The following is a 27,160-nucleotide window of genomic DNA, read 5'->3' on the forward strand; positions in this document are numbered from 1 at the left end:
ACCAGTGTCTCATATAACCCCAGTACTACGCCCCTTTACTGTATGAGCACCTTACTAAGCACATTACCTTACTAGCAGGGAGCACATAGGTCTGCTGTAGGGCTGATCACAGGATACGTGTGTCTCATATAACCCCAGTACTACGCCCCTTTTACTGTATGAGCACCTTACTAAGCACATTACCTTACTAGCAGGGAGCACATAGTCTGCTGTAGGGCTGATCACAGGATACGTGTGTCTCATATAACCCAGTACTACGCCCCTTTTACTGTATGAGCCACCTTACTAAACACATTACCTTACTAGCAGGGAGCACATAGGTCTGCTGTAGGGCTGATCACAGGATACGTGTGTCTCATATAACCCCAGTACTACGCCCCTTTTACTGTATGAGCACCTTACTAAGCACATTACCTTACTAGCAGGGAGCACATAGGTCTGCTGTAGGGCTGATCACAGGATACGTGTGTCTCATATAACCCATTACTACGCCCCTTTTACTGTATGAGCACCTTACTAGCAGGGAGCACATACGTCTGCTGTAGGGCTGAGCGCAGGATACCAGTGTCTCATATACCCCAGGTGTAAATAAGCAGTGAAACAAGGATATGATGTCAGGTCGGTTGTGTAATTTGTCTTTATTAAAAATAAACGTACAGAATAGAAAAATAAGCATAAAAATAGAAAGAGCAAAACTCGTTGGTCCAGATTGAAAGCTTTGGAATGCAGCCGTTTTCTGGTCTAACAGTTCATAGGAACAAATAATATATCTGAGCGCGAGAACTTATAGATGACATCATGTATTCTATGCATCTATATACACTGTATGCAGCATTGTGTGTATATACGAATATCTAAACAATAACACAAGCAATTTCATTTGTAAATCATGTGTACACGTGTATATATATATATATATTCCAACAGCACCCGATCAGATGTAAATTATGTGTACACGTATATATATATATATATATTCCAACAGCACCCGATCAGATGTAAATTATGTGTACACATATATATATATATATATATTCCAACAGCACCTGATCAGATGTAAATTATGTGTACACATATATATATATATATATATTCCAACAGCACCCGATCAGATGTAAATTATGTGTACACATATATATATATATTCCAACAGCACCTGATCAGATGTAAATCATGTGTACACGTGTATATATATATATATATATTCCAACAGCACCTGATCAGATGTAAATCATGTGTACACGTGTATATATATATATATATTCCAACAGCACCTGATCAGATGTAAATCATGTGTACACGTGTATATATATATATATATTCCAACAGCACCTGATCAGATGTAAATCATGTGTACACGTGTATATATATATATATATATTCCAACAGCACCCGATCAGATGTAAATTATGTGTACACGTGTATATATATATATATTACAACAGCACCCGATCATCAGATGTAAATCATGTGTACACGTGTATATATATATATATTCCAACAGCACCTGATCAGATGTAAATCATGTGTACACGTGTATATATATATATATATTCCAACAGCACCTGATCAGATGTAAATCATGTGTACACGTGAATATATATATATATTCCAACAGCACCCGATCAGATGTAAATTATGTGTACACGTGTATATATATATATATTACAACAGCACCCGATCATCAGATGTAAATCATGTGTACACGTGTATATATATATATATATATATATATATATATTACAACAGCACCCGATCATCAGATGTAAATCATGTGTACACGTGTATATATATATATATTCCAACAGCACCCGATCAGATGTAAATTATGTGTACACGTATATATATATATATTACAACAGCACCCGATCATCAGATGTAAATCATGTGTACACGTGTATATATATATATATATGTATATATATATATATATTACAACAGCACCCGATCATCAGATGTAAATCATGTGTACACGTGTATATATATATATATTCCAACAGCACCCGATCAGATGTAAATACTAAATGCTTTTCAGTGCCATGGAGCAGCCAATCAGCTATCGGGATAACAATAAATATAAATGTGCTGTGCTATTGCATAACGGTGAGACAAAATAATGTAGTAAAATGTTCTTATGATTATCCGAGAAATGGCAGTGAGTAACTACTTGATAAAGGGGTTAAATGTAGAGTTAAAGGGTTAATTAGTTCCCAATGATACATTTTTACCTAAACCATTAGTTACATGCAGCGAGAGCGCGCTGCTACTGAAACACTTGCATGCTTCCTATTGGCTGTATCACCAGTATAGCGGAAAACAAGGAGGCAGGCAGGGCTGATTCTAACGGGGGATTACAAAGTAAGTATTTTTGATATAAAATGACCGTGTAAAGAGTCACCTAGTTAAGGATTGTATTTATGCGATCTGATGTAATAAACATTACCGTCACTTAGCGCAAGAGCAGCCGCTTTGTACCACACAGTTAATTACACTTTTAGTACTAAAATGAGGTAAAACCTCTCAGTGCCTCGGGAATTATAGTAACTACCTGGCCACTGGTGGCCCAAAAACTGAAGCCAAATGGTAAAAAAATGGTTATTTTAACAACGTAACAAATCCTTAACCCTCAGGTGGGCCAGAAACCTGACGCATTTTGTTTCCAACTAATGGCACTTTATTAAAGATACAGTCACATACATGGCTACAGCTTGTGACAGGTAGCTACCACCTATAAATTCTATAGGCGCTGCTAAAGCAGTTAGAAGGGGATGGACATGGGTGACCTCAATGTCAATATAAGCCTGTCCGTTATTTCTCTTGGTGGGCTGAATACTAAAAAAAACCCTCCCACATCCAGCCCCCTCTTATAGACCTGGAAGGCCCCAGAGGAGTAGCCCAGACTGGGAATGGTCTCAATAGGACAGTTTTACGGCTACTGACATGGAAAAACTCTTCTAACTGTATGAAAGAAAGTGAGTTTCTTTTAGTTTAAGAGAGTGCGTTTTTAGTTCATTTAAAACTATTTTTCATTTTTTGCAACTTGCTATTCATCTACAGGTATTGTTTTCTAATTTAATTATGGGATACAGAGGCAGGTTAGCTATGCTGGCTGATAGTAAATGCCTTATTAAACATAAGCATCTGAGCAATATATTACATTATTTCTACAATTTAGTGCTTTCTTCCTTTAATATTTGTAAAATCCCACTGACAGCACAGTGTGTAAGAAGCCAGAGAAGTATATGATAGACTATTCCAACTGCTTTTTTTATTACACAGGAGCTAACTGACTGCATGATGTATATATAGATATAGCTATAAATATATGCTTTAATTACACAGGAGCTAACTGACTGCATGATGTATATATAGATATAGCTATAAATATGTAGATATGCTTTAATTACACAGGAGCTAACTGACTGCATGATGTGTATATATATATATATATATATAGCTATATGTAGATATGCTTTAATTACACGGGAGCTAACTGACTGCATGATGTGTATATATATATATATATAGCTATATGTAGATATGCTTTAATTACACGGGAGCTGACTGCATGATGTGTATATATATATATATATAGCTATATGTAGATATGCTTTAATTACACAGGAGCTAACTGACTGCATGATGTATATATAGATATAGCTATAAATATATGCTTTAATTACACAGGAGCTAACTGACTGCATGATGTGTATATATATATATATATAGAGCTATATGTAGATATGCTTTAATTACACGGGAGCTAACTGACTGCATGATGTGTATATATATATATATATATATAGCTATACGTAGATATGCTTTAATTACACAGGAGCTAACTGACTGCATGATGTATATATATATATATATATAGCTATATGTAGATATGCTTTAATTACACGGGAGCTGACTGCATGATGTGTATATATATATATATAGCTATATGTAGATATGCTTTAATTACACAGGAGCTAACTGACTGCATGATGTATATATATATATATATCTATAGCTATAAATATGTAGATATGCTTTAATTACACGGGAGCTAACTGACTGCATGATGTATATATATATATAGCTATATGTAGATATGCTTTAATTACACGGGAGCTAACTGACTGCATGATGTGTATATATATATATATATAGCTATATGTAGATATGCTTTAATTACACGGGAGCTAACTGACTGCATGATGTGTATATATATATATATATAGCTATATGTAGATATGCTTTAATTACACGGGAGCTAACTGACTGCATGATGTGTATATATATATATATATATAGCTATAAATATGTAGATATGCTTTTATTACACATAACATTTCATGTCACCTACTGTGCAGAATCAAAAGATTCTCTCACTACTCATTTGTGACAACTTGGTTTAAAAATAGGGGAACAAAAGTCAATACAATTTTCAGAAGAGATTTTTTCTACAAAAATATTTTTGAAAGGAAATAAGACATTAGTGTACAGTAAATCTCATCTTAGCGTAGGTTGTAAAGGGGTTAAAAAGTGCAATACTCAAGAAGATGGGACGGCTTCTGCTAAGGCACCAGCGGTAATAAAATACACTAATATCTGTGCGGTAAACCTAAGGAACGCTAGAATAGGGCCCGATAGGTAAAACGCAGCAATGAGCCATTTCCCAATCTGTGAGCAGGGCGAGTATAAAAGGAAGTTCTCCTCAGAGGCATAACAAACCCTCCATAGCTCGCATCTGATTAATATAGCAAACAACAGTGAGTCCCACATCTGTACAAATAAAGCGATTTTATAGTCGGTGCCGGAAACAGAGGGTTATTTAGGTTTTCCATCGCACAACAAAAAATCAATAATGAATTTCTGCCCTTCTATTATCTTATTTGCTTTATTCTCTTGGTATCCTTTGCTGAAAAGCATACCTAGGTAGGCTCACGAGCAGAAATGCACTACTGGCAGCTAGCTGAACACATCTGGAGTGACAATATATGTGCAGCCACCAATCAGCAGCTAGCTCCCAGTGATGCATTTTCAACAAAGAAACTGTCTTTATCTGAATCATGAACATGTAAAATGCCAGTCATTTACTATGATTAGATTGTGGTTTTATCATGAGATATTATCCCTGCTGTGCACGAGCAGCACCAGGTCACATGACAGTCATTTACTATCATTAGGTTGTGGTTTTATCATGAGATATTATCCCTGCTGTGCACGAGCAGCGCCAGGTCACATGACAGTCATTTACTATCATTAGGTTGTAGTTTTATCATGAGATATAATCCCTGCTGTGCACGAGCAGCGCCAGGTCACATGACAGTCATTTACTATGATTAGGTTGTGGTTTTATCATGAGATATTATCCCTGCTGTGCACGAGCAGCGCCAGGTCACATGACAGTCATTTACTATGATTAGGTTGTGGTTTTATCATGAGATATTATCCCTGCTGTGCACAAGCAGCGCCAGGTCACATGACAGTCATTTACTATGATTAGGTTGTGGTTTTATCATGAGATATTATCCCTGCTGTGCACGAGCAGCGCCAGGTCACATGACAGTCATTTACTATCATTAGGTTGTGGTTTTATCATGAGATATTATCCCTGCTGTGCACGAGCAGCGCCAGGTCACATGACAGTCATTTACTATGATTAGGTTGTGGTACATTTCACCAACGGATACTAAGAGAAAGATGTGCATTAGATAAAGTTGTGTGCTCTGTCCTAATCATGATTACGTAAGCCACGGAATACATTGTTCCCATCAGTCACTTTATCTAAATGTTACACTTTAATATTGCACTGGAAATCCGCCGCTAAATCCTCTTTAGAATTTAACAAAATAAAACATCACACGTTGTGAATTTGTCATTTTTATGACTCTCGAGCATTTTTGGTTTTGTGATTTCTTTCTGCGCCAGTCACGCAGTTTATTGAGGTCAGCAGAGAATGTAGGCTCCTGCAGTTATATTAAAGGGTTAACGTACTCAAATATATTCATTTGTGAGACAAAGGGGCATTTTATACAGCTGTACCAGATATGTCCGTACTGATGCTCACTGGCTAATAGTTACCTACTCTTAATGCTCATTGGCTGATAGATTCTTCCTGTTAATGCTCATTGGCTGATAGATACTTCCTGTTAATGCTCATTGGCTGATAGATACTTCCTGTTATTAATCATTCCCTAATAAGTGCAAATGCACTTATCAGCCAATCAGCATTATACAGAAACAAACAACTGACACGGCTGCATTTGTTTTCACATACAATATGTTTAAATGTTGCTATTTCATATAATTGATAGAACATTTTGAGTACAATACCCCTTTAATATAAGAGAGTAATTAAGCAGCACTTTCCTTTAGAAAAAAAAAATCCACTAAGTATTGTCGCTGTAGTTGACCTTGTTGTGTTTGTGTGTGTGTGTGTGTGTGTGTGTGGGGGGTATAGGTCATTACTGGTATGGATGCAGCTCAGTATGAAGTAACTTCTTGTGTTTGTGTGTGTGTGGGGGGGTATAGGTCGTTACTGGTATGGATGCAGCTCAGTATGAAGTAACTTCTTGTGTTTGTGTGTGTGTGTGTGGGGGGGGGGGTATAGGTCGTTACTGGTATGGATGAACCTCAGTATGAAGTAACCTTGTGTTTCAGTGAAAAACGGAGTTGCAAAGAGAGTTATCCTCAATATTTGCCATCTCCTCTTTACTTTTGTTTCTTTCTCTCCATTGGGGCACCGATAGCTGTGTCAGGAATTCGAATCGAAGCATTACCCATTCTGTTTGTTGCCTAAACAAAAAGAGGAGAGAAGATTAAAAAACAAATTATGCTTACCGGATAATTTCCTTTTCTTCCGTGGGAAAGAGTTCACAGCCACATTCATTACTTATGGGAAATAAGAACCTGGCCACCAGGAGGAGGCAAAGACTCATCAGCCAAAGGCTTAAATACTCCTCCCACTTCCCTTATCCCCCAGTCATTCAGCCGAGGAACAAGGAACAGTGGAAGAAGCATCAAGGTGAAAGGTGCCAGAAGATTAAAAACCACAATACCTAAAAAAAAACAAGCGGGGGAATGTGGACTTTTTCCCACAGAAGAAAAGGAAATTATCAGGTAAGCATACTTTATATTTTTCTTCCTAATGGGAAAGAGTCCACAGTCGCATTCATTACTTATGGGAAATTTATACCCAAGCCAAAGAGGACACAGAATGCCAAAATGGGAGGGTAAGAGGCGACCAATAAAAGCACCCACATAAAAACAGATTCCCAAGAAAACAAACTCCCAGTTCGTCCGAAACAGGGATCAACAAACATTTTGAACAAAAAAAAGCGGTCCCAGAAACACAAATCTACCAGCAGTCCAAAGAACCTAGATAGAACCACGAGTGGGCCCAACCGAGAGCACCCACCTCATGGACAGCATCTGTCAGGGGAAACAAGCGAGGGACCTCGACTAAAAATTACCAGAGGGAAGATACAAGACAGAAGAAAAGGAACAACGTCCAAGGTGACAAGGAGACAACCTGGAGCCCCTCAGTAGGCTACACCCGAACAGACTATATGAAAAGTCAGGAAAGGACCAGAAGAGAAACTAACGAATCTCAAGGACCAGCAAACGCAAAAACAGCAAGACATCGACATCTTGGACACGCTTCGCCATATAAACAAGGACGTGATGGAAAAACCCTCACCCCAGTGAGCAGGAAAAAACAGACTAAATCCCACACCCCAGACCACAAGAGACTGAGGACGCCTCACAAGCAAGGACAAATTTCCGTAGCCGAAGAAAAGCTCAGGAGAGAAACAGGAAAGGATGACAAAAACTAGTGGCGCAAAAATAAGCAGAGCCCCCATCCGAAAACTGATACGAAACATCCCACTCCTGCGCAATTGAAACTGCACAAAACACTACATTATTATAGGCTGCAGAGCAGCGGAACATCCTTCCTGAATCAATCCTTCCTGAACAAAGAGATCCCAAGGACCCAACTCCCCCAGAGGGTTCAGAAAAACACCTCACAAGGGACCCTGGAGACAACAGCAACCTTCTGCAAGCTGGGTAGCAAAGCTAACCGTAGACCAAAACAGCTTACCAACGGAACCCCCCCTACCCAAAAGGAAGGGAAGGACCACAAGGCACGCTTGAGAAAAGCGACCAGACTCCGGAAAAAACCCCAGAGACCTGAGGACACAATCCCTAAGGGCAAGCCCACAGGCATCAGATATAAAATAGCAAGTAATCGCAGCTGAGTACAAACTCAAGAACTGCAGCTTGCTAGACAGACAAGCTAACCACTAGGCCACTTAGGCTCAAAAGCTTGCCAGCAGAGAAGGTAAAATAACTTCAGCGGTTTCCCAACAGCAAACCTTCCGCTTACTAGGCAGCCAAGCTAATCCAAAAGAGACAAGAGTCCCTCAGAAAAACGCAAAACAGGGAGCAAGTGTCCCCAGGACACCCAACCAATCTACAAATGAATGTACAGACACAGAACGCCCAAAGTGTTGAGTGACCAGCACAAATCCTAGGACAGAAAGGATACAGACCTCCCAGAACCCAACAAAAGGGCCAAGACTGAGAGCAACCGCTCCAGCCCCCTGAACACAAGCAGCAAGGCGACCAACAAGCCCAACCCATGCGCTGTGACAAAGTCTGCAGAAGGCAGAGACAAGGGGAAAAAAGGAGGTCAAACCGAGCTAGAGCTAGTCCTAGACACGAAAGAGGAATAGGAAAAGGGAACCCCTTAACAAAAAGGCCCAGAGCCAATCCTCCACAAAGGTATCAAACCGAAAATACCCCAGACTCCCTAAAAGGGAGACAATAGGACCCATCCTGACCCAACCCCAAATCCCAGGGGCATAACAGGGACATACAGATAGGATAAAGTGTTAGACTGCCAGAACCCTAGACTCTCCCCGAGATCCACGAAGGAATCATAAAGGAGGAAACCAGACTTCCATAAGTCAGAGCCCAAGGCAACACGCCCCAAGCCGGACCAGCTGGCAGGCTATCTCAACGAGGAAAAAGAACCTCAAATCAAAATCCAAGAAGGACACAAGAGATACTGCGAAAAACACCCGCAGCACGAGTTCATTAGGGACAAAAACCCTAATCAGTAGCCCCGAGGCACAGGACTCAAAGATCCAGAGCCCACCATGGGGCCAAACCCCCAAGGGGCGATAAAGACGACCAGGGCACCAGTGACAACACCGGAGAAGTCAATCCAAAATACCATCAGAGCCTAAAAAAGCTCCCAGGGGCGGAAGTAGAGAACATTGGCCACCTCCGCATGACAGCCTAAATTACACAATGGCAAAGACTCTAGGAGAACCATCAACAGTAGCTCAGAAGGGCATAACCGCTCCACACGGTAAGGACCACACCCCTCGGATCAGGGATGCGAAAATACTTTTTTTTTTTCTTCTTCCTTGTTTGTATAAAAACAAATAACTGAACAAGAGAATCAGTAGGTCCCGCCAGGCGCAACATGCGTCACTAACAAGTAACAGGTTACACACAAAACTCCGGAAGAAATGCGGGAACAACTTCCATAGAAGCACTTAAAATAAAGCAATCCCAGAATTCCCATAGGGAAAACAGAAAGAAAAATAATCTGGACCGGATAAAAGAAAAACAAGAGCACCCGCAGGCATCCGCTCAGAAGGAACTATGTCTCCCGCAGGACCTGCCAAACGGAAACAGTAACCTCCAGAAAAAAAAAAAAAAAAAAAAAGGAAAGGGTCCCCCAATAAGTCAAAAAGTTGTCATAATAGGACACGCAGCCGCAAAATCCTGTAGCGAAAAGAACAACAAGGGGGAACAAACACCCCCGGGGGGGGGGGGGGAATATTATAGTGCCGTTCACGGTCTGAACACCCGGAATAGGCAGGCAGGCACATAACTGCAAGAAAACTTCAGGGTCCTGCAAGCGAATCAGCGCCATTAAAATATTAAATCGAAAATGTCCCACCATCTCTGGGGAAAACAATCCACCCTGCACGGAGGGGACATTAACATCGGGGCCAACCTCAAAAGTAAAAGGAGTATGCGATTGGGAAGACGCCTCCTGAGGAGCAGAGCCCCTAGAGGCCGATGGCTCGGAAGGCCCGGGGTCCCCCGAGCCCGAGGGACCTGGTAAACTATCCAGGCACGAGAGACAAGATTGGCAGACTTGCGATAACCGGGCCAAATTATGGTCCTCACCCGAGGACGACTCAGAAATACAATCCTCATCCGAGGACGACTCAGAATCGGATATAAAAATAGTCCCGGCATTGGAATCCTCCATGGCTTAAGAATGCACAAGATAAACAGAGATTGGAACAAAAAGCGACTGGTACCTGACACCCACAATGGCTGGGGGCACTCACCACCTCCTATGACCAGACCTCAGCAGAGCCGACTTTCACCGTTGCCACTCAGTCAGGAATGCGGAAGAAGACCTTCCCAAGCGTAAAAACGCGCCCGGTCACCACATGCCCCGCAAAATGCCAAAAAGCGAGCCACTAAAGGGCGGTAAAACTAGGCCCACAGAAAAAGTTAAGCAAGTCTGAATAAAAGAGGCATAACCCAAAGGTATAGTTCTAGGCCGTGAAACACAACCGAAGAACAAGCCAATATGTGCCACATAGGCATGTGTCTCGGCAGCAGAGCCCCCATGCAATACACAAGCAGGTTGAATCACATAAGAAACATGATAAAAACTAAATTTATGCTTACCTGATAAATTGATTTCTTCTCTGGTAAGACGAGTCCACGGAATCATCCATTACTTGTGGGATATTATCCTTCCCTACAGGAAGTGGCAAAGAGCACCACAGCAGAGCTGTCTATATAGCTCCTCCCTTAGCTCCACCCCCCAGTCATTCGACCAAAGGTACAGGAAGGAAAAGGAGAAACTACAAGGTGCAGAGGCGACTGAGTCAGGGCGGGCCGTGGACTCATCTTACCATAGAAGAAATCAATTTATCAGGTAAGCATAAATTTAGTTTTCTTCTATAAAGGTAAGACGGGTCAATGGAATCATCCATTACTTGTGGGATACAATACCAAAGCTACAGGACACGGATGAACGGGAGGGACAAGACAGATGGTTAAACAGAAGGCACCACTGCTTGAAGAACTTTTCTCCCAAAAACAGCCTCCAAATAAGCAAAGGTATCAAATTTGTAAAATTTGGAAAAGGTATGAAGCGAAGACCAAGTCGCAGCCTTACAAATCTGTTCAACTGAAGCATCATTTTTAAAAGCCCATGTGGAAGCCACCGCTCTAGTAGAATGAGCTGTAATTCTTTCAGGAGGCTGCTGTCCAGCAGTCTCCTATGCCAAACGGATGATACTTTTTAGCCAAAAGGCAAGAGAGGTAGCCGTAGCTTTTTGACCTCTACGTTTTCCAGAATAGACAACAAACAAAGAAGATGTTTGACGAAAATCTTTGGTCGCTTGCAAGTAAAACATTAAAGCACAAACCACGTCCAAGTTGTGAAATAGACGCTCCTTCTTAGAGGAAGGATTAGGACACAGAGAAGGAACAATAATTTCCTGAGTAATATTCTTATTAGAAAAAACCTTAGGAAGGAATCCAGGTTTGGTACGCAGAACCACCTTATCAGCATGGAAAACAAGATAAGGTGAGTCGCATTGTAATGCAGATAGTTCAGAAACTCTTTGAGCCGAAGAGATAGCAACTAAAAACAGAACTTTCCAAGATAGAAACTTAATATCAATGGAATGCATAGGTTCAAACGGAACCCCTTGAAGAACTTTAAGAACTAAATTCAAATGCCATGGCGGAGCAACAGGTTTAAACACAGGCTTGATTCTAACTAAAGCCTGACAGAACAACTGAACGTCTGGAACATGCAGTAGAATTGATAAAGCAGATATCTGTTCCTTTAGGGAACTAGCTTGATAGCCCCTTCTCCAATCCTTCTTGGAGAAAGGACAAAATCCTAGGAATCCTGATCTTACTCCATGAGTAGCCTATCTTATGATAAATTTTCCTAGTGACAGGCTTCCGAGCCTGAATCAAGGTATCTATGACCGACTCAGAGAATCCCCGCTTGGATAAAATCAAGTGTTCAATCTCCAGGCAGTCAGCCGCAGAGAAACTAGATTTGGATGGTGGAAGGAACCTTGAATCAAAAGGTCCTGTCTCAGTGGCAGAGTCCATGGTGGAAGAAATGACATCTCCACCGGGTCTGCATACCAAGTCCTGCGTGGCCACGCAGGTGCTATCAAAATCACCGAAGCTCTCTCCTGTTTGATTCTGGCAATTAAACGAGGAAGGAGAGGAAATGGTGGAAACACATTAGCCAGGTTGAACGACCAGGGTACTGCTAGAGCATCTATCAGTACTGCTTGAGGATCCCTTGATCTGGACCTGTAACAAGGAAGTTTGGCGTTCTGACGAGACACCATCAGATCCAATTCTGGTGTGTCCCATTGATGAATCAATTGTGCAAACACCTCCGGATGGAGTTCCCACTCCCCCGGATGAAAAGTCTGACGACTTCCCAGTTCCCCACTCCTGGGATATAGATTGCTGACAGATGGCAAGAGTGAGTCTCTGCCCATCGAATTATTTTGGTAACCTCTATCATCGCTAGAGAACTCTTTGTTTCCCCCTGATGATTGATATATGCTACAGTCGTGATATTGTCCGACTGGAATCTTATGAATCTGGACGAAGCCAGCTGAGGCCACGCCTGAAGTGCGTTGAATATCGCTCTCAGTTCTAGAATATTGATCGGGAGGAGAACCTCCTCCTGAGTCCACACACCCTGTGCTTTCAGGGAGTTCCAGACTGCACCCCAGCCCAATAGGCTGGCGTCCGTCGTCACTATGACCCATGCTGGCCTGCGGAAACCCATTCCCTGGGACAGATGATCCTGTGACAACCACCAAAGAAGAGAGTCTTTGGTCTCTTGATCCAGATTTATCTGAGGAGATAAATCTGCATAATCCCCATTCCACTGTTTGAGCATGCATAGTTGCAGTGGCCTGAGATGCAAGCGAGCAAACGGAACTGTGTCCATTGCCGCTACCATTAGTCCGATTACCTCCATACACTGAGCCACTGACGGCCGAGGAATGGAATGAAGAGCTCGGCAGGTGGTTCAAATCTTTGATTTCCTGACCTCCATCAGAAAAATTTTCATGTCCATTGAATCTATCAGAGTTCCCAGGAATGGAACTCTTGTGAGAGGGATAAGTGAACCCTTTTTTACGTTCACCTTCCACCCGTGAGATCTTAGAAAAGCCAACACGATGTCCGTGTGAGATTTGGCTAGTTGGTAAATTGACGCCTGGATTAAGTCCAGATAAGGCGCCACAGCTATGCCCCGCGGCCTTAGAACCGCCAGAAGGGACCATAGCACCTTTGTGAAAATTCTGGGAGCCGTGGCCAACCCGAAGGGAAGAGCCACAAACTGGTAATGCTTGTCCAGAAAGGCGAACCTGAGGAACTGGTAATGATCTTTGTGGATAGGAAAGTGTAGATACGCATCCTTTAAGTCCACGGTGGTCATATATTGACCCTCCTAGATCATTGGCAAAATAGTCCAATTGGTCTCCATCTTGAAGGATGGGACTCTGAGGAATTTGTTTAGAATCTTGAGATCCAGAATTGGTCTGAAAGTTCCCTCTTTTTTGGGAACCACAAACAGATTGGAGTAGAACCCTTGCCCCTGTTCTGTTTCCGGAACTGGGCAGATCACTCCCATGGAATATAGGTCTTCAACACAGCGTAAGAACACCTCTCTTTTTGTCTGGTTTACAGACAATTGAGAAAGATGGAATCTCCCCCTTGGGGGAGAATCTTTGAAATCTAGAAGATACCCCTGGGTTACTATTTCTAAAGCCCAGGAATCCTGAACGTCTTTTGCCCAAGCCTGAGCGAAGAGAGAAAGTCTGCCCCCTACTAGATACGGTCCCGGATCGGGGGCTACCCCTTCATGCTGTCTTGGTGGCAGCAGCTGGCTTCTTGGCTTGTTTACCCTTGTTCCAAGTCTGGTTAGGTCTCCAGACTGACTTGGATTAAGCAAGATTCCCCTCTTGCTTTGCAGCAGAGGAAGAGGAAGAGGGACCACCTTTGAAGTTTCGAAAGGAACGAAAATTATTTTGTTTGGTCCACATCTTATTCATCTTATCCTGAGGAAGGGCATGGCCTTTCCCTCCAGTGATGTCTGAAATGATCTCTTTCAGTTCAGGCCTGAATAGGGTCTTACCCTTGAAAGGGATGGCTAAAAGCTTAGCCTTTGATGACACATCAGCAGACCAGGACTTAAGCCATAACGCTCTACGCGCTAAAATGGCAAAACCTGAATTCTTCACGCTAATTTAGCCAATTGAAAAGCGCCATCTGTAATGAAAGAATTAGCCAGCTTGAGAGCCCTAATTCTATCCAGAATATCCTTTAATGGAGTCTCAACTTGAAGAGCCTCTTCCAGAGCCTCGAACCAAAAGGACGCTGCAGTAGTTACAGGAACAATGCACGCTATAGGTTGGAGAAGAAAACCTTGATGAACAAATATTTTCTTCCGGAGACTCTCTAATTTTTTATCCATAGGATCTTTAAAAGCACAACTGTCCTCAATAGGTATAGTTGTACGCTTAGCCAGGGTAGAAATAGCTCCCTCCACCTTAGGGACCGTCTGCCACGAGTCCTGCACGGCGTCAGATATGGGAAACATTTTCTTAAAAGTAGGAGGGGGAGCGAACGGAATACCTGGTCTATCCCACTCCTTAGAAACAATTTCCGAAATTCTCTTAGGGACCGGAAAAACATCAGTGTAGGCAGGAACCTCTAGGAATCTGTCCATTTTACACAATTTCTCTGGAACTACAATAGGGTCACAATCATCCAGAGTCGCTTAAACCTCCCTGAGCAATAAGTGGAGGTGTTCTAGTTTAAATTTAAAAGGTGTCATATCTGAATCTGTAGTCATATGACTACGGAGTTTATCTGAAACATGTAAGCCATACAGTGCTGCGCCCTCTACACCTTCAGTATTTACTGTTTGCTGTAATTCCTTACTTTTAAATGGATTTAATAAAGACATTATTTTACCTATTGGATAGCTGGATTCTTTTCGCTTGATCTAATACCTTTTCCAGCCTCCAGTCTATCCCATCTGCTGCTGACAACTTGGAGCACCTGTGCGGCCGGGACTACTTTCTTACCTTTGAGCTGCTGGATAACGGCATTTACCGCAGCGAGGTTGAGCTACACTCTGGCCCCGATCGGAGGATACCCAGTGACGTAACGCCTGATAGATCCGGACGGGTGGCGGAGGAATCCCGCAAAGGAGCAGTCTGAGAGCACGGACGCAAACAATCAGCGGGGACAAGTTGAGGCAAGTGGTCTTCCATTAGGCCTCGTCCCGGATTGGATGAATAGCGTCGGAACGTGCCAGCCCCAGAATAGGGGGGAATTTCTCTCTGCCTCAATACCCAGTGCTCACGGCATTCACTTTCTCCCATATTGGTGAGTTGCTTTTCAATTTTGCTGGGACCTTATTTGGGACTGTTTTCTTTGCAAGGCCGCACAGGTTTTTGTTCTGTACGAATATTTTACTGTTGTTGTGCACTTTTTGTGATACTGGGTTTCTCTTTTCGTGACTGAACATATTACCTAAGTCAGAAATCTCTCCCTCAGCCAGCAAATCCCTCACAGAACATTGTGAGGGTACATCGGAAATGGCTAATAAAGCGTCAGAGGGCTCAGCGTTTGTTCTCACCCCAGACCTACTGCACTTCCTCTGCAATCCAGGCAGCTTAGATAAAACCTCTGTGAGGGTAGTATTCATAACTGCGGCCATATCTTGCAGGGTGAAAGAATTAGACGCACTAGAAGAACTTGGCGTCGCTTGTGCAGGCGTTAACGGTTGTGACACTTGGGGAGAATTAGATGGCAAAACCTGATTCTCTTCTGACTAAGAATCATCCTGCGACATACTTTTAGTAGCTAAAATATGTTCTTTACAATTTATAGACCTTTCAGTGCATAAGGGACACATTCTAAGTAGAGGTTCCACAATGGCTTCTAAACATATTGAACATTGACTTTCCTCAATGTCAGACATGTTGAACAGGCTAGTAATGACCACAAACAAGCATGAAAACACTTTATTTATTGAAAAAAATAACAATCTTAAAAAAACGGTACTGCGCCTTTAAGAGAAAAAAAGCATACACGTTCGGCAAAACAGCCTAAACATGCACCAAATTTCTCAAAATTTTGTAAGTAGACACACTATAAGTAGTTAAGATTGCACAACAATTTTTTTTAATAATTAACCCCTTAATTACCAAACCGGATCGAAAATAGCCCAGATCCGGGAAAAAAAACCCTCAGCACCTTGCCACAGCCCTGCTGTGGCCCTACCTGCCCTCAGGGATCGACAATGTGGGGTAAAAGCTTCGATTTGGCCCAAAACATACACCAGGGCCCTCAGAAGTTAGAGCTTGCTGACTAACTAACTGTAGGCCCCGCCCATCTCACTCGATGTTTCCTCAGCCTTTTATAACTAGCCATGTGGGTTCTAAAACCCTAAAGTTAAGCCATGTGTGCCCTAATAAAGTTGCCCAAAACGTTCCTTGTCCACAAAAAACGTTAAAGCACTCCCTTCAAAAAAACCATTGCTCACAAACATTTGTCATTCAGTGTCAACCATATATGAAATTGGCCCCATATGCAAGCTAAGTAATGCCCTTCTTTTAGCTCTAGGATTACTGCTTACCCTTACCCTCCTGGGTATAATGTCAGTCTTTCTGAAATACACAGTCTCTCCAGAAAAATATGACTGAACATACCTCACTGCTGCATAGCATGAAACCGTTCCTCACACTGAAGTTTCCTGTACTCCTCAGCCTCTGTGGGAACAGCAATGGACCTTAGTTACAAATGCTAAGATCATCATCCTCCAGGCAGCAGTCTTCATCCATCTGCTGCCTGAGAGTAAATAGTACAAACCGGTACCATTTAAAATAACAAACTCTTGCTTGAAGAAATTAAAAACTAATATTTTATCACCTCTTTCACTTTACCCTTCCTAGTACTTAGAGTAGGCAAAGAGAATGACTGGGGGGTGGAGCTAAGGGAGGAGCTATATAGACAGCTCTGCTGTGGTGCTCTTTGCCACTTCCTGTAGGGAAGGATAATATCCCACAAGTAATGGATGATTCCGTGGACTCGTCTTACCTTTATAGAAGAAATAAAAACCCCTTCCCCGTTCACTTATCCACCCTAAGGAGGAATTATCCCATGAGTCCAAGATCGGAGCAGAAGGCGGCTCAGCGAGGCCTATATGTAACTGTCATAATAATCACATTACAGATAATGGAATAAAATGAAACAATCTTACCGGGATCTACGCCGTGGAACAGGAACACGGCCCTTCAAGTGTCACAAAAAATAGAATCGCCTCCGTCATGGACTTGAGAGAAGACAGCATGTAGCGAAACGAAGTTTGGCAACGCCAAGTGCTGAAATGGAGCTGTGAATACGAGTCGGGATGGTGTCGCAGGGGAAGCTCCCACTGCATGTACAGACTCTCACGTTCGCCCAGGCCCTCCATGAGAGACTGACAGGACTACTTAAAACTCCTGTTCTATGTCAAAGGCTAGCACCCTTTATAAGAGACGTATGAAAAAGAAATAAAAGTAAAATCATTTTAAAAGAAAACTTCTGACACATCTCTGCCAACCTCCTGGGACGAAAGGCAAAGAATGACTGGGGGATAGGGGAAGTGGGAGGAGTATTTAACTATTTATGCCTTTGGCTAGTGGGTCTTTGCCTCCTCCTGGTGGCCAGGTTCTTATTTCCCATAAGTAATGAATGCGCCTGTGGACTCTTTCCCATTAGGAAGAAAAAAAAGAGTTACATTGTGAGTTATGGAAGAAAAAAAAAAAAGCCAACTGAGGTGAAACAAAAATTGATATCTTAAAGAAAAATAAAGAATCAAAATGCATCAACCTGAACTGCAAAATAATTTAAATGTTGCTTACTACATTGTTTGTATACAGATCTTTTGCATCCCAGTGGTGTGTGCAGAGCTATTGTAATACAGTGGTTACGTGCTGATATATACTGTGCATATATAAACATTTATTGCGTGTGCAGACCTTATGTAATGTAACACTTAATTACTGATATATACTGTGCATATATAAACATTTATTGTGTGTGCAGACCTTATGTAATGCTGCACTTAATTACTGATATATACTGTGCATATATAAACATTTATTGTGTGTGCAGACCTTATGCAATGTAGCACTTAATTACTGATATATACTGTGCATATATAAACATTTATTGTGTGTGTGTAGACCTTATGTAATGCAGCACTTAATTACTGATATATACTGTGCATATATAAACATTTATTGTGTGTGCAGAGCAGACCTTATGTAATGCAGCACTTAATTACTGATATATACTGTGCAAATATAAACATTTATTGTGTGTGCAGACCTTATGTAATGCAGTACTTAATTACTGATACATACTGTGCATATATAAACATGTATTGTGTGTGCAGACCTTATGTAATGCAGCAATTAATTACTGATATATACTGTGCATATATAAACATTTATTGTGTGTGCAGACCTTATGTATTGCAGCACTTAGTTACTGATATATACTGTGCATATATAAACATGTATTGTGTGTGCAGACCTTATGTATTGCAGCACTTAATTACTGATATATACTGTGCATATATAAACATTTATTGTTTGTGCAGACCTTATGTAATGTGACATATAATTACTGATATATACTGTGCATTTATAAACATTTATTGTGTGTGCAGACCTTATGTAATGCAGCACTTAATTACTGATATATACTGTGCATATATAAACATTTATTGTGTGTGCAGACCTTATGTATTGCAGCACTTAATTACTGATATATACTGTGCATATATAAACATTTATTGTTTGTGCAGACCTTATGTAATGTGACATATAATTACTGATATATACTGTGCATATATAAACATTTGTGTGTGCAGACCTTATGTAATGCAGCACTTAATTACTGATATATACTGTGCATTTATAAACATTTATTGTGTGTGCAGACCTTATGTAATGCAGCACTTAATTACTGATATATACTGTGCATATATAAACATTTATTGTGTGTGCAGACCTTATGTAATGCAGCACTTAATTACTGATATATACTGTGCATATATAAACATGTATTGTGTGTGCAGACCTTTTGTAATGCAGCAATTAATTACTGATATATATTGTGCATATATAAACATGTATTGTGTGTGCAGACCTTATGTAATGCAGCAATTAATTACTGATATATATTGTGCATATATAAACATTTATTGTGTGCACAGACCTTATGTAATGCAGCACTTAATTACTTATATATATACTGCGTATATATAAACATTTATTGGGTGTGTGCAGACCTTAAGTAATGCAGCACTTAATTACTGATATATACTGTGTATATATAAAAATTTATTGTGTGTGCAGACCTTTTGTAATGCTGCACGTAATTACTGATATATACTGTGCATATATTAACATTTATTGTGTTTGCAGACCTTTTGTAATACAACACTTAATTTCTGATATATACTGTGCATATATAAACATTTATTGTGTCTGCAGACCTTTTGTAAAGCAGCATTTAATTACTGATATATATAAACCTTTATTGTGTGTGCGCAGACCTTATGTAATGCAGCACTTAATTACTGATATATACTGTGCATATATAAACCTTTATTGTGTGTGAAGACCTTATGTAATGTAACACTTAATTACAGATATATACTGTACATATATAAACATTTATTGTGTGTGCAGACCTTATGTAATGCAGCACTTAATTACCGATATATACTGTGCATATATAAACATTTATTGTGTATGCATACCTTATGTAATGCAGCACTTAATTACTGATATATACTGTGCATATATAAACATTTATTGTGTGTGCAGACCTTATATAATGCAGCACTTAACTACTGATATATACTGTGCATATATAAACATTTATTGTGTGTGCAGACCTAATGTAATGCATCACTTAATTAATGATATAAACTGTGTATATATAAACATTTATTGTGTGTGCAGACCTTTTGTAATACAGCACTTAATTAACGATATATACTGTGCATATAAAAACTTTTATTGTGCTTGCAGATCTTATGTAATGCAGCACTTAATTACTGATATATACTGTGCATATATAAACATTTATTGTGTGTGCAGACCTTATGTAATGTGGCACTTAATTACTGATATATACTGTGCATATATAAACATGTATTATGTATGCAGACCCTTTGTAATGCAGCACTTAATTACTGATATATACTGTGCATATATAAACATATATTGTGTATGCAGACCTTATGTAATGCAACACATAATTACTGATATATACTGTGCATATATAAACATGTATTATGTATGCAGACCCTTTGTAATGCAGCACTTAATTACTGATATATACTGTGCATATATAAACATGTATTGTGTGTGCAGACCTTTTATATTGCAACACTTAATTACTGATATATACTGTGCATATATAAACATTTATTGTGTGTGCTGCATTACAAGAGGTCTGGCATACAATAAATGTTATATATGCACAGTATATATCAGTAAATAAGTACCGCATTACATAGGATCTGCACACAAAATAAATGTTTATATATGCACAGTATATATCAGTAATTAAGTGCTGCATTACATAAGGTTTGCACACACAATAAATGTTTATATATGCACAGTATGTATCAGTAATTAAGTGCCGCATTATATAAGGTCTGCACACACAATAAATGTTTATATATAAACATTATATATCAGTAATTAAGTGCTACATTACATAAGGTCTGCACACACAATAAATGTTTATATATGCACAGTATATATCAGTAATTAAGTGCCACATTACCTAAGGTCTGCACACACAATAAATGTTTATATATGCACAGTATATATCAGTAATTAAGTGCCGCATTACATAAGGTCTGCACACACAATAAATGTTTATATATGCACTGTATATATCAGTAATTAAGTGCTGCATTACATAAGGTCTGCACACACAATAAATGTTTATATATGCACAGTATATATCAGTAATTAAGTGCTGTATTACATAAGGTCTGCACACACAATAAATGTTTATATATGCACATTATGTATCAGTAATTAAGTGCTGCATTACTTAAGGTCTACACACACACCAAGTTTATATATGCACAGTATATATCAGTAATTAAGTACTGTATTACATAAGGTCTGCACACACAATAAATATTTATATATGCACAGTATATATCAGTAATTTAGTGCTGCGCTACAAACGGTCTGCAAACACAATACATGTTTATATATGCACAGTATATATCAGTAATTAAATGCCACATTACATAAGGTCTGCACACACAATAAATGTTTATATATGCACAGTATATATCAGTAATTAAATGCCACATTACATAAGGTCTGTACACACAATAAATGTTTATATATGCACAGTATATATCAGTAATTAAGTGCTGCATTACAAAAGGTCTGCACACACAATAAATATTTATATATGCACAGTATATATCAGTAATTAAGTGCTACATTACATAAGGTCTGCACACACAATAAATGTTTATATATGCACAGTATATATCAGTAATTAAGTGCTGCATTACATAAGGTCTGCACACACAATAAATGTCTATATATGCACAGTATATATCAGTAATTAGGTGCTACATTACGTAAGGTCTGCACACACAATAAATGTTTATATATGCACAGTATATATCAGTAATTAAGTACTACATTACATAAGGTCTGCACACACAATAAATATTTATATATGCACAGTATATATCAGTAATTAAGTGCAGCATTACATAAGGTCTGCACACACAATAAATGTTTATATATGCACAGTATATATCAGTAATTAAGTGCTGCATTACATAAGGTCTGCACACACACAATAAATGTTTATATATGCACAGTATATATCAGTAATTAAGTGCCGCATTACAAACGGTCTGCACACACAATAAAAAATTGAGGGGTAATAGTGAGTAAGTTCCTTTTGATTCATTTGGGATTCGGGGTTAGTGCAGAATATTGTGTAATGAACATAATAAATTGAGCAACGAATGACGAACACAGAAGCAGTATAGATTAATTCTTCGTACCTGTTCAAGAACATACTCCGCACTGGAATCTATAACTCCTCCAAGTTCTCTGTATTGCCCAGAATATTTGATGTAGCCCCACGTGAGTAAAGCGATCAACAGCATTCCAACAGCGCAGTTAAACACCTGCGCCACCAGCTCCAGCCCCACGAATCCAGTGATGCCAGACACCATGTACATCGCAGCCACCAACGCCAGCAGCACAGCAGGAGTACGGAAGGCGGTAAATATGTTCTTGCTCTCATTGTGCTTACAGAAAGCCACATAGCTCCCATCAAGATCTTTTTCTAGCTCTTCACGGTACTGGCGGCTGAAGTCTACTCCACCCATCTTCTTGGCACGATCAAATTGTGAGAGCGCTTCCTGACTACAAGACGCATGACGGTCTCTAAGGACATCAGGAGACACATAGGGCTTGTCACCTCCACAGATCTAATGGAGAAAAAAAGAACGAAAAACAAAATTTATGCTTACCTGATAAATTTCTTTCTTTTGCGATGTACCGAGTCCACGGATTCATCCTAACTTGTGGGATATTGTCCTTCCTGACAGGAAGTAGCAAAGAGAGCACCACAGCAGAGCTGTCTATATAGCTCCTCCCTCAACTCCACCCCCCAGTCATTCGACCGAAGGCCAAGGAAGAAAAGGAGAAACTATAAGGTGCAGAGGTGACTGAAGTTTACATAAAAAATACTATCTGTCTTGAATAGACAGGGCAGGCCGTGGACTCGGTACATCGCAAAAGAAACACATTTATCAGGTAAGCATAAATTTTGTTTTCTTTTGCATGATGTACCGAGTCCACGGATTCATCCTTACTTGTGGTATACCAATACCAAAGCTGAAGGGAGGGACAAGACAGGAATCTAAACGGAAGGCACCACTGCTTGCAAAACCTCTCTCCCAAAAATAGCTTCCGAAGAAGCAAAAGTATCAAATTTGTAAAATTTGGAAAAGGTATGAAGCGAAGACCAAGTCGCAGCCTTACAAATCTGTTCAACAGAAGCATCATTTTTAAAAGCCCATGTGAAAGCCACCGCTCTAGTGGAGTGAGCTGTAATTCTTTCAGGAGGCTGCTGTCCAGCAGTCTCATAAGCCAAAAGGATGATGCTTTTCAGCCAAAAGGAAAGAGAGGTAGCCATAGCCTTTTGACCTCTACGCTTTCCAGCATAGACAACAAATAAAGAAGATGATTGGCGAAAATCTTTGGTTGCCTGCAAATAAAACTTCAAGGCACAAACCACGTCCAAGTTGTGCAACAGACGTTCCTTCTTAGAAGAAGGATTAGGACACAGAGAAGGAACAACAATTTCCTGATTGATATTCCTGTTAGAAATAACCTTAGGGAGGAACCCAGGTTTGGTACGCAAAACCACCTTATCAGCATTGAAAACAAGATAAGGCGAGTCGCATTGTAATGCAGATAGTTCAGAAACTCTTTGAGCTGAAGAGATGGCAACTAGAAACAGAACTTTCCAAGATAGAAGCTTAACATCTATGGAATGCATGGGTTCAAACGGAACCCCCTGAAGAACATTAAGAACTACATTTAGACTCCATGGCGGAGCAACAGGTTTAAACACAGGCTTGATTCTAACTAAAGCCTGACAAAAAGCCCGAACGTGTGGGACATCAGCCAGACGCTTGTGCAATAGGATAGACAAAGCAGATATTTGTCCCTTTAGGGAACTAGCTGACAATCCTTTTTCCAATCCTTCTTGAAGAAAGGACAAAATCCTAGGAATCCTGATCTTACTCCATGAGTAGCCTTTGGATTCGCACCAAAAAAGATATCTACGCCATATCTTATGATAGATTTTCCTGGTGACAGGCTTTCGAGCCTGAATCAAGGTATCTATGACCGACTCAGAGAAACCCCGTTTTGATAAAATCAAGCGTTTAATCTCCAAGCAGTCAGTTGCAGAGAAATTAGATTTAGATGCTTGAACGGACCTTGAATTAGAAGTTCCCGTCGCAGTGGCATAGTCCATGGTGGTAGAGATGACATGTCCACCAGGTCTGCATACCAAGTCCTGCGTGGCCACGCAGGTGCTATCAAAATCACCGAAGCTCTCTCCTGTTTGATTCTGGCAATTAAAAGAGGAAGGAGAGGGAAAGGTGGAATCACATAAGCCAGGTTGAACGACCAGGGTACTGCTAGAGCATCTATTAGTACTGCCTGAGGGTCCCTGGACCTGGATCCGTAACAAGGAAGTTTGGCGTTCTGACGAGATGCCATCAGATCCAATTCTGGTGTGCCCCATAGCTGAACCAGTTGAGCAAACACCTCCGGATGGAGCTCCCACTCCCCCGAATGAAAAGTCTGACGAGTTAGAAAATCTGCCTCCCAGTTCTCTAACCCTGGGATATAGATCGCTGATAGATGGCAAGAGTGAGTCTCTGCCCATTGGATTATCCTGGAAAATTCTATCATCGCCAAGAAACTCCTTGTTCCTCCCTGACGATTGATATAAGCTACAGTCGTGATGTCCGACTGAAACCTGATGAATCCGGCCGAAGCCAGCTGAGGCCACGCCTGAAGAGCATTGAATATCGCTCTTAATTCCAGAATATTTATCGGTAGGAGGGCCTCCTCCTGAGTCCACAAACCCTGTGCTTTCAGGGAATTCCAGACTGCACCCCAGCCCAGAAGGCTGGCGTCCGTTGTCACAATAACCCACGCTGGCCTGCGGAAACACATTCCCCTGGACAGGTGATCCTGTGACAACCACCAAAGAAGAGAGTCTCTGGTCTCGTGATCCAGATTTATCTGAGGAGATAAATCTGCATAATCCCCATTCCACTGTTTGAGCATGCATAGTTGCAGTGGTCTGAGATGCAAGCGAGCAAACGGAACTATGTCCATTGCCGCTACCTTAAGCCCGATTACCTCCATACACTGAGCCACTGACGGCCGAGGAATGGAATGAAGAGCTTGGCAGGTGGTTAAAATTTTTGATTTCCTGACTTCCGTCAGAAATATTTTCATGTCCACCGAATCTATCAGAGTCCCCAGGAATGGAACTCTTGTGAGAGGAATAAGAGAACTATTTTTCACGTTCACCTTCCACCCATGAGATCTTAGAAAGGCCAACACTAAGTCCGTGTGAGACTTGGCAAGTTGGAAAGTCGACGCTTGAATTAAGATGTCGTCTAGATAAGGCGCCACTGCTATGCCCCGCGGCCTTAAGACCACCAGAAGGGACCATAGCACCTTTGTGAAGATTCTTGGCGCCGTGGCCAACCCGAAGGGAAGAGCCACAAACTGGTAATGCCTGTCCAGAAAGGCAAACCTGAGGAACTGGTGATGATCTTTGTGGATAGGAATGTGTAGATACGCATCCTTTAGATCCACGGTAGTCATGTATTGACCCTCCTGGATCATTGGTAAAATAGTCCGAATGGTCTCCATTTTGAAGGATGGAACCCTTAGGAACTGATTTAGGATCTTGAGATCTAGAATTGGTCTGAAGGTTCCCTCTTTTTTGGGAACCACAAACAGATTGGAGTAGAAACCTAGCCCCTGTTCTGCTTTCGGAACTGGGCAGATCACTCCCATGGTAAAAAGGTCTTCTACACAGCGTAAGAACGCCTCTCTTTTTGTCTGGTTTACAGACAATTAAGAAAGATGGAATCTCCCCCTTGGAGGAGAATTTTTGAAATCTAGAAGATACCCCTGGGTTACAATTTCTAACGCCCAGGAGTCCTGAATGTCTCTTGCCCAAGCCTGAGCAAAGAGAGAGAGTCTGCCCCCTACTAGATCCAGTTCCAGATCGGGGACTACCCCTTCATGCTGTCTTAGTGGCAGCAGCAGGCTTTTTGGCCTGATTACCCTTGTTCCAAGCCTGGTTAGGTCTCCAGGTTGGCTTGGATTGAACAAAGTTCCCCTCTTGCTTTGCAGCAGGGGAAGAGGAAGCAGGACCACCCTTGAAGTTTTGAAAAGGTACGAAAATTATTTTGTTTGGTCCTTGTCTTATTTGACTTATCTTGAGGGAGGGCATGACCCTTCCCTCCAGTGATGTCTGAAATGATCTCTTTCAGTGCAGGCCCGAATAAGGTCTTACCTTTGAAAGGGATGGTCAAAAGCTTAGATTTAGATGACACATCAGACGACCAGGACTTAAGCCATAACGCTCTACGCGCTAAAATGGCAAAACCTGAATTCTTTGCTGCTAATTTAGCAAGATGAAAAGCGGAGTCTGTAATAAAAGAATTAGCTAACTTAAGAGCCTTAATTCTGTCCAGAATATCATCTAGTGGGGTCTCCATCTGAAGAGCCTCTTTCTAGAGACTCAAACCAAAAGGCAGCTGCAGTGGTTACAGGAACAATGCATGCTATAGGTTGAAGAAGAAAACCTTGATGAACAAAAATTTTCTTTAGGAGACCCTCTAATTTTTTATCCATAGGATCAATAAAAGCACAACTGTCTTCAATAGGTATAGTTGTACACTTAGCCAGAGTAGAAATAGTTCCCTCCACCTTAGGGACCGTCTGCCATGAATCCTTTATGGTGTCAGATATGGGAAACATTTTCTTAAAAACAGGTGGGGGAGCGAACGGAATACCTGGTCTATCCCACTCCTTAGAAACAATGTCTGAAATCCTCTTACGGACCGGAAAAACATCAGTGTAAACAGGAACCTCTAAATATTTGTCCATTTTACACAATTTCTCTGGAACTACAATAGGGTCACAATCATCCAGAGTCGCTAAAACCTCCCTGAGCAATAAACGGAGGTGCTATAGCTTAAATTTAAATGCCGTCATATCTGAGTCTGTCTGAGGGAACAACTTTCCTGAATCAGAATTCTCTCCCTCAGATAGCAAATCCCTCATCCCTACTTCAGAACATTGTGATGGAATATCGGATACGTCTACTAAAGCGTCAGAAGGCTCAGCATTTGTTCTTAACCCAGAGCTACTGCGCTTCCCTTGCAACCCTG

The 27,160-nt window shown here is 40.9% G+C and overlaps 1 protein-coding gene and 1 long non-coding RNA gene across 2 annotated transcripts; both read right to left on the reverse strand.

Moving 5' to 3' along the window:
- Window positions 1-619: 619 nt before the first annotated feature.
- On the reverse strand, window positions 620-3,804 carry LOC128644323 (uncharacterized). Its single transcript, XR_008399973.1, has 2 exons — window positions 1,622-3,804; window positions 620-1,507 (listed from the first exon to the last, which is right to left on the reverse strand). It is a non-coding gene; the product is annotated as an uncharacterized LOC128644323 (long non-coding RNA).
- A 964-nt stretch (window positions 3,805-4,768) lies between these two features.
- Window positions 4,769-22,648, reverse strand: LOC128644321 (atlastin-3-like; the record flags this gene model as incomplete). The annotated part of the gene is made up of 2 exons (XM_053696980.1): window positions 4,769-6,786; window positions 22,217-22,648. Coding segments are annotated over 2 exons (516 nt in total), but the record flags the coding sequence as incomplete, so codon positions are not given.
- Window positions 22,649-27,160: the final 4,512 nt, after the last annotated feature.

This window comes from Bombina bombina, unplaced genomic scaffold (genome assembly GCF_027579735.1).
Source record: "Bombina bombina isolate aBomBom1 unplaced genomic scaffold, aBomBom1.pri scaffold_970, whole genome shotgun sequence".
Classification (NCBI taxonomy): Eukaryota; Metazoa; Chordata; class Amphibia; order Anura; family Bombinatoridae; genus Bombina; species Bombina bombina.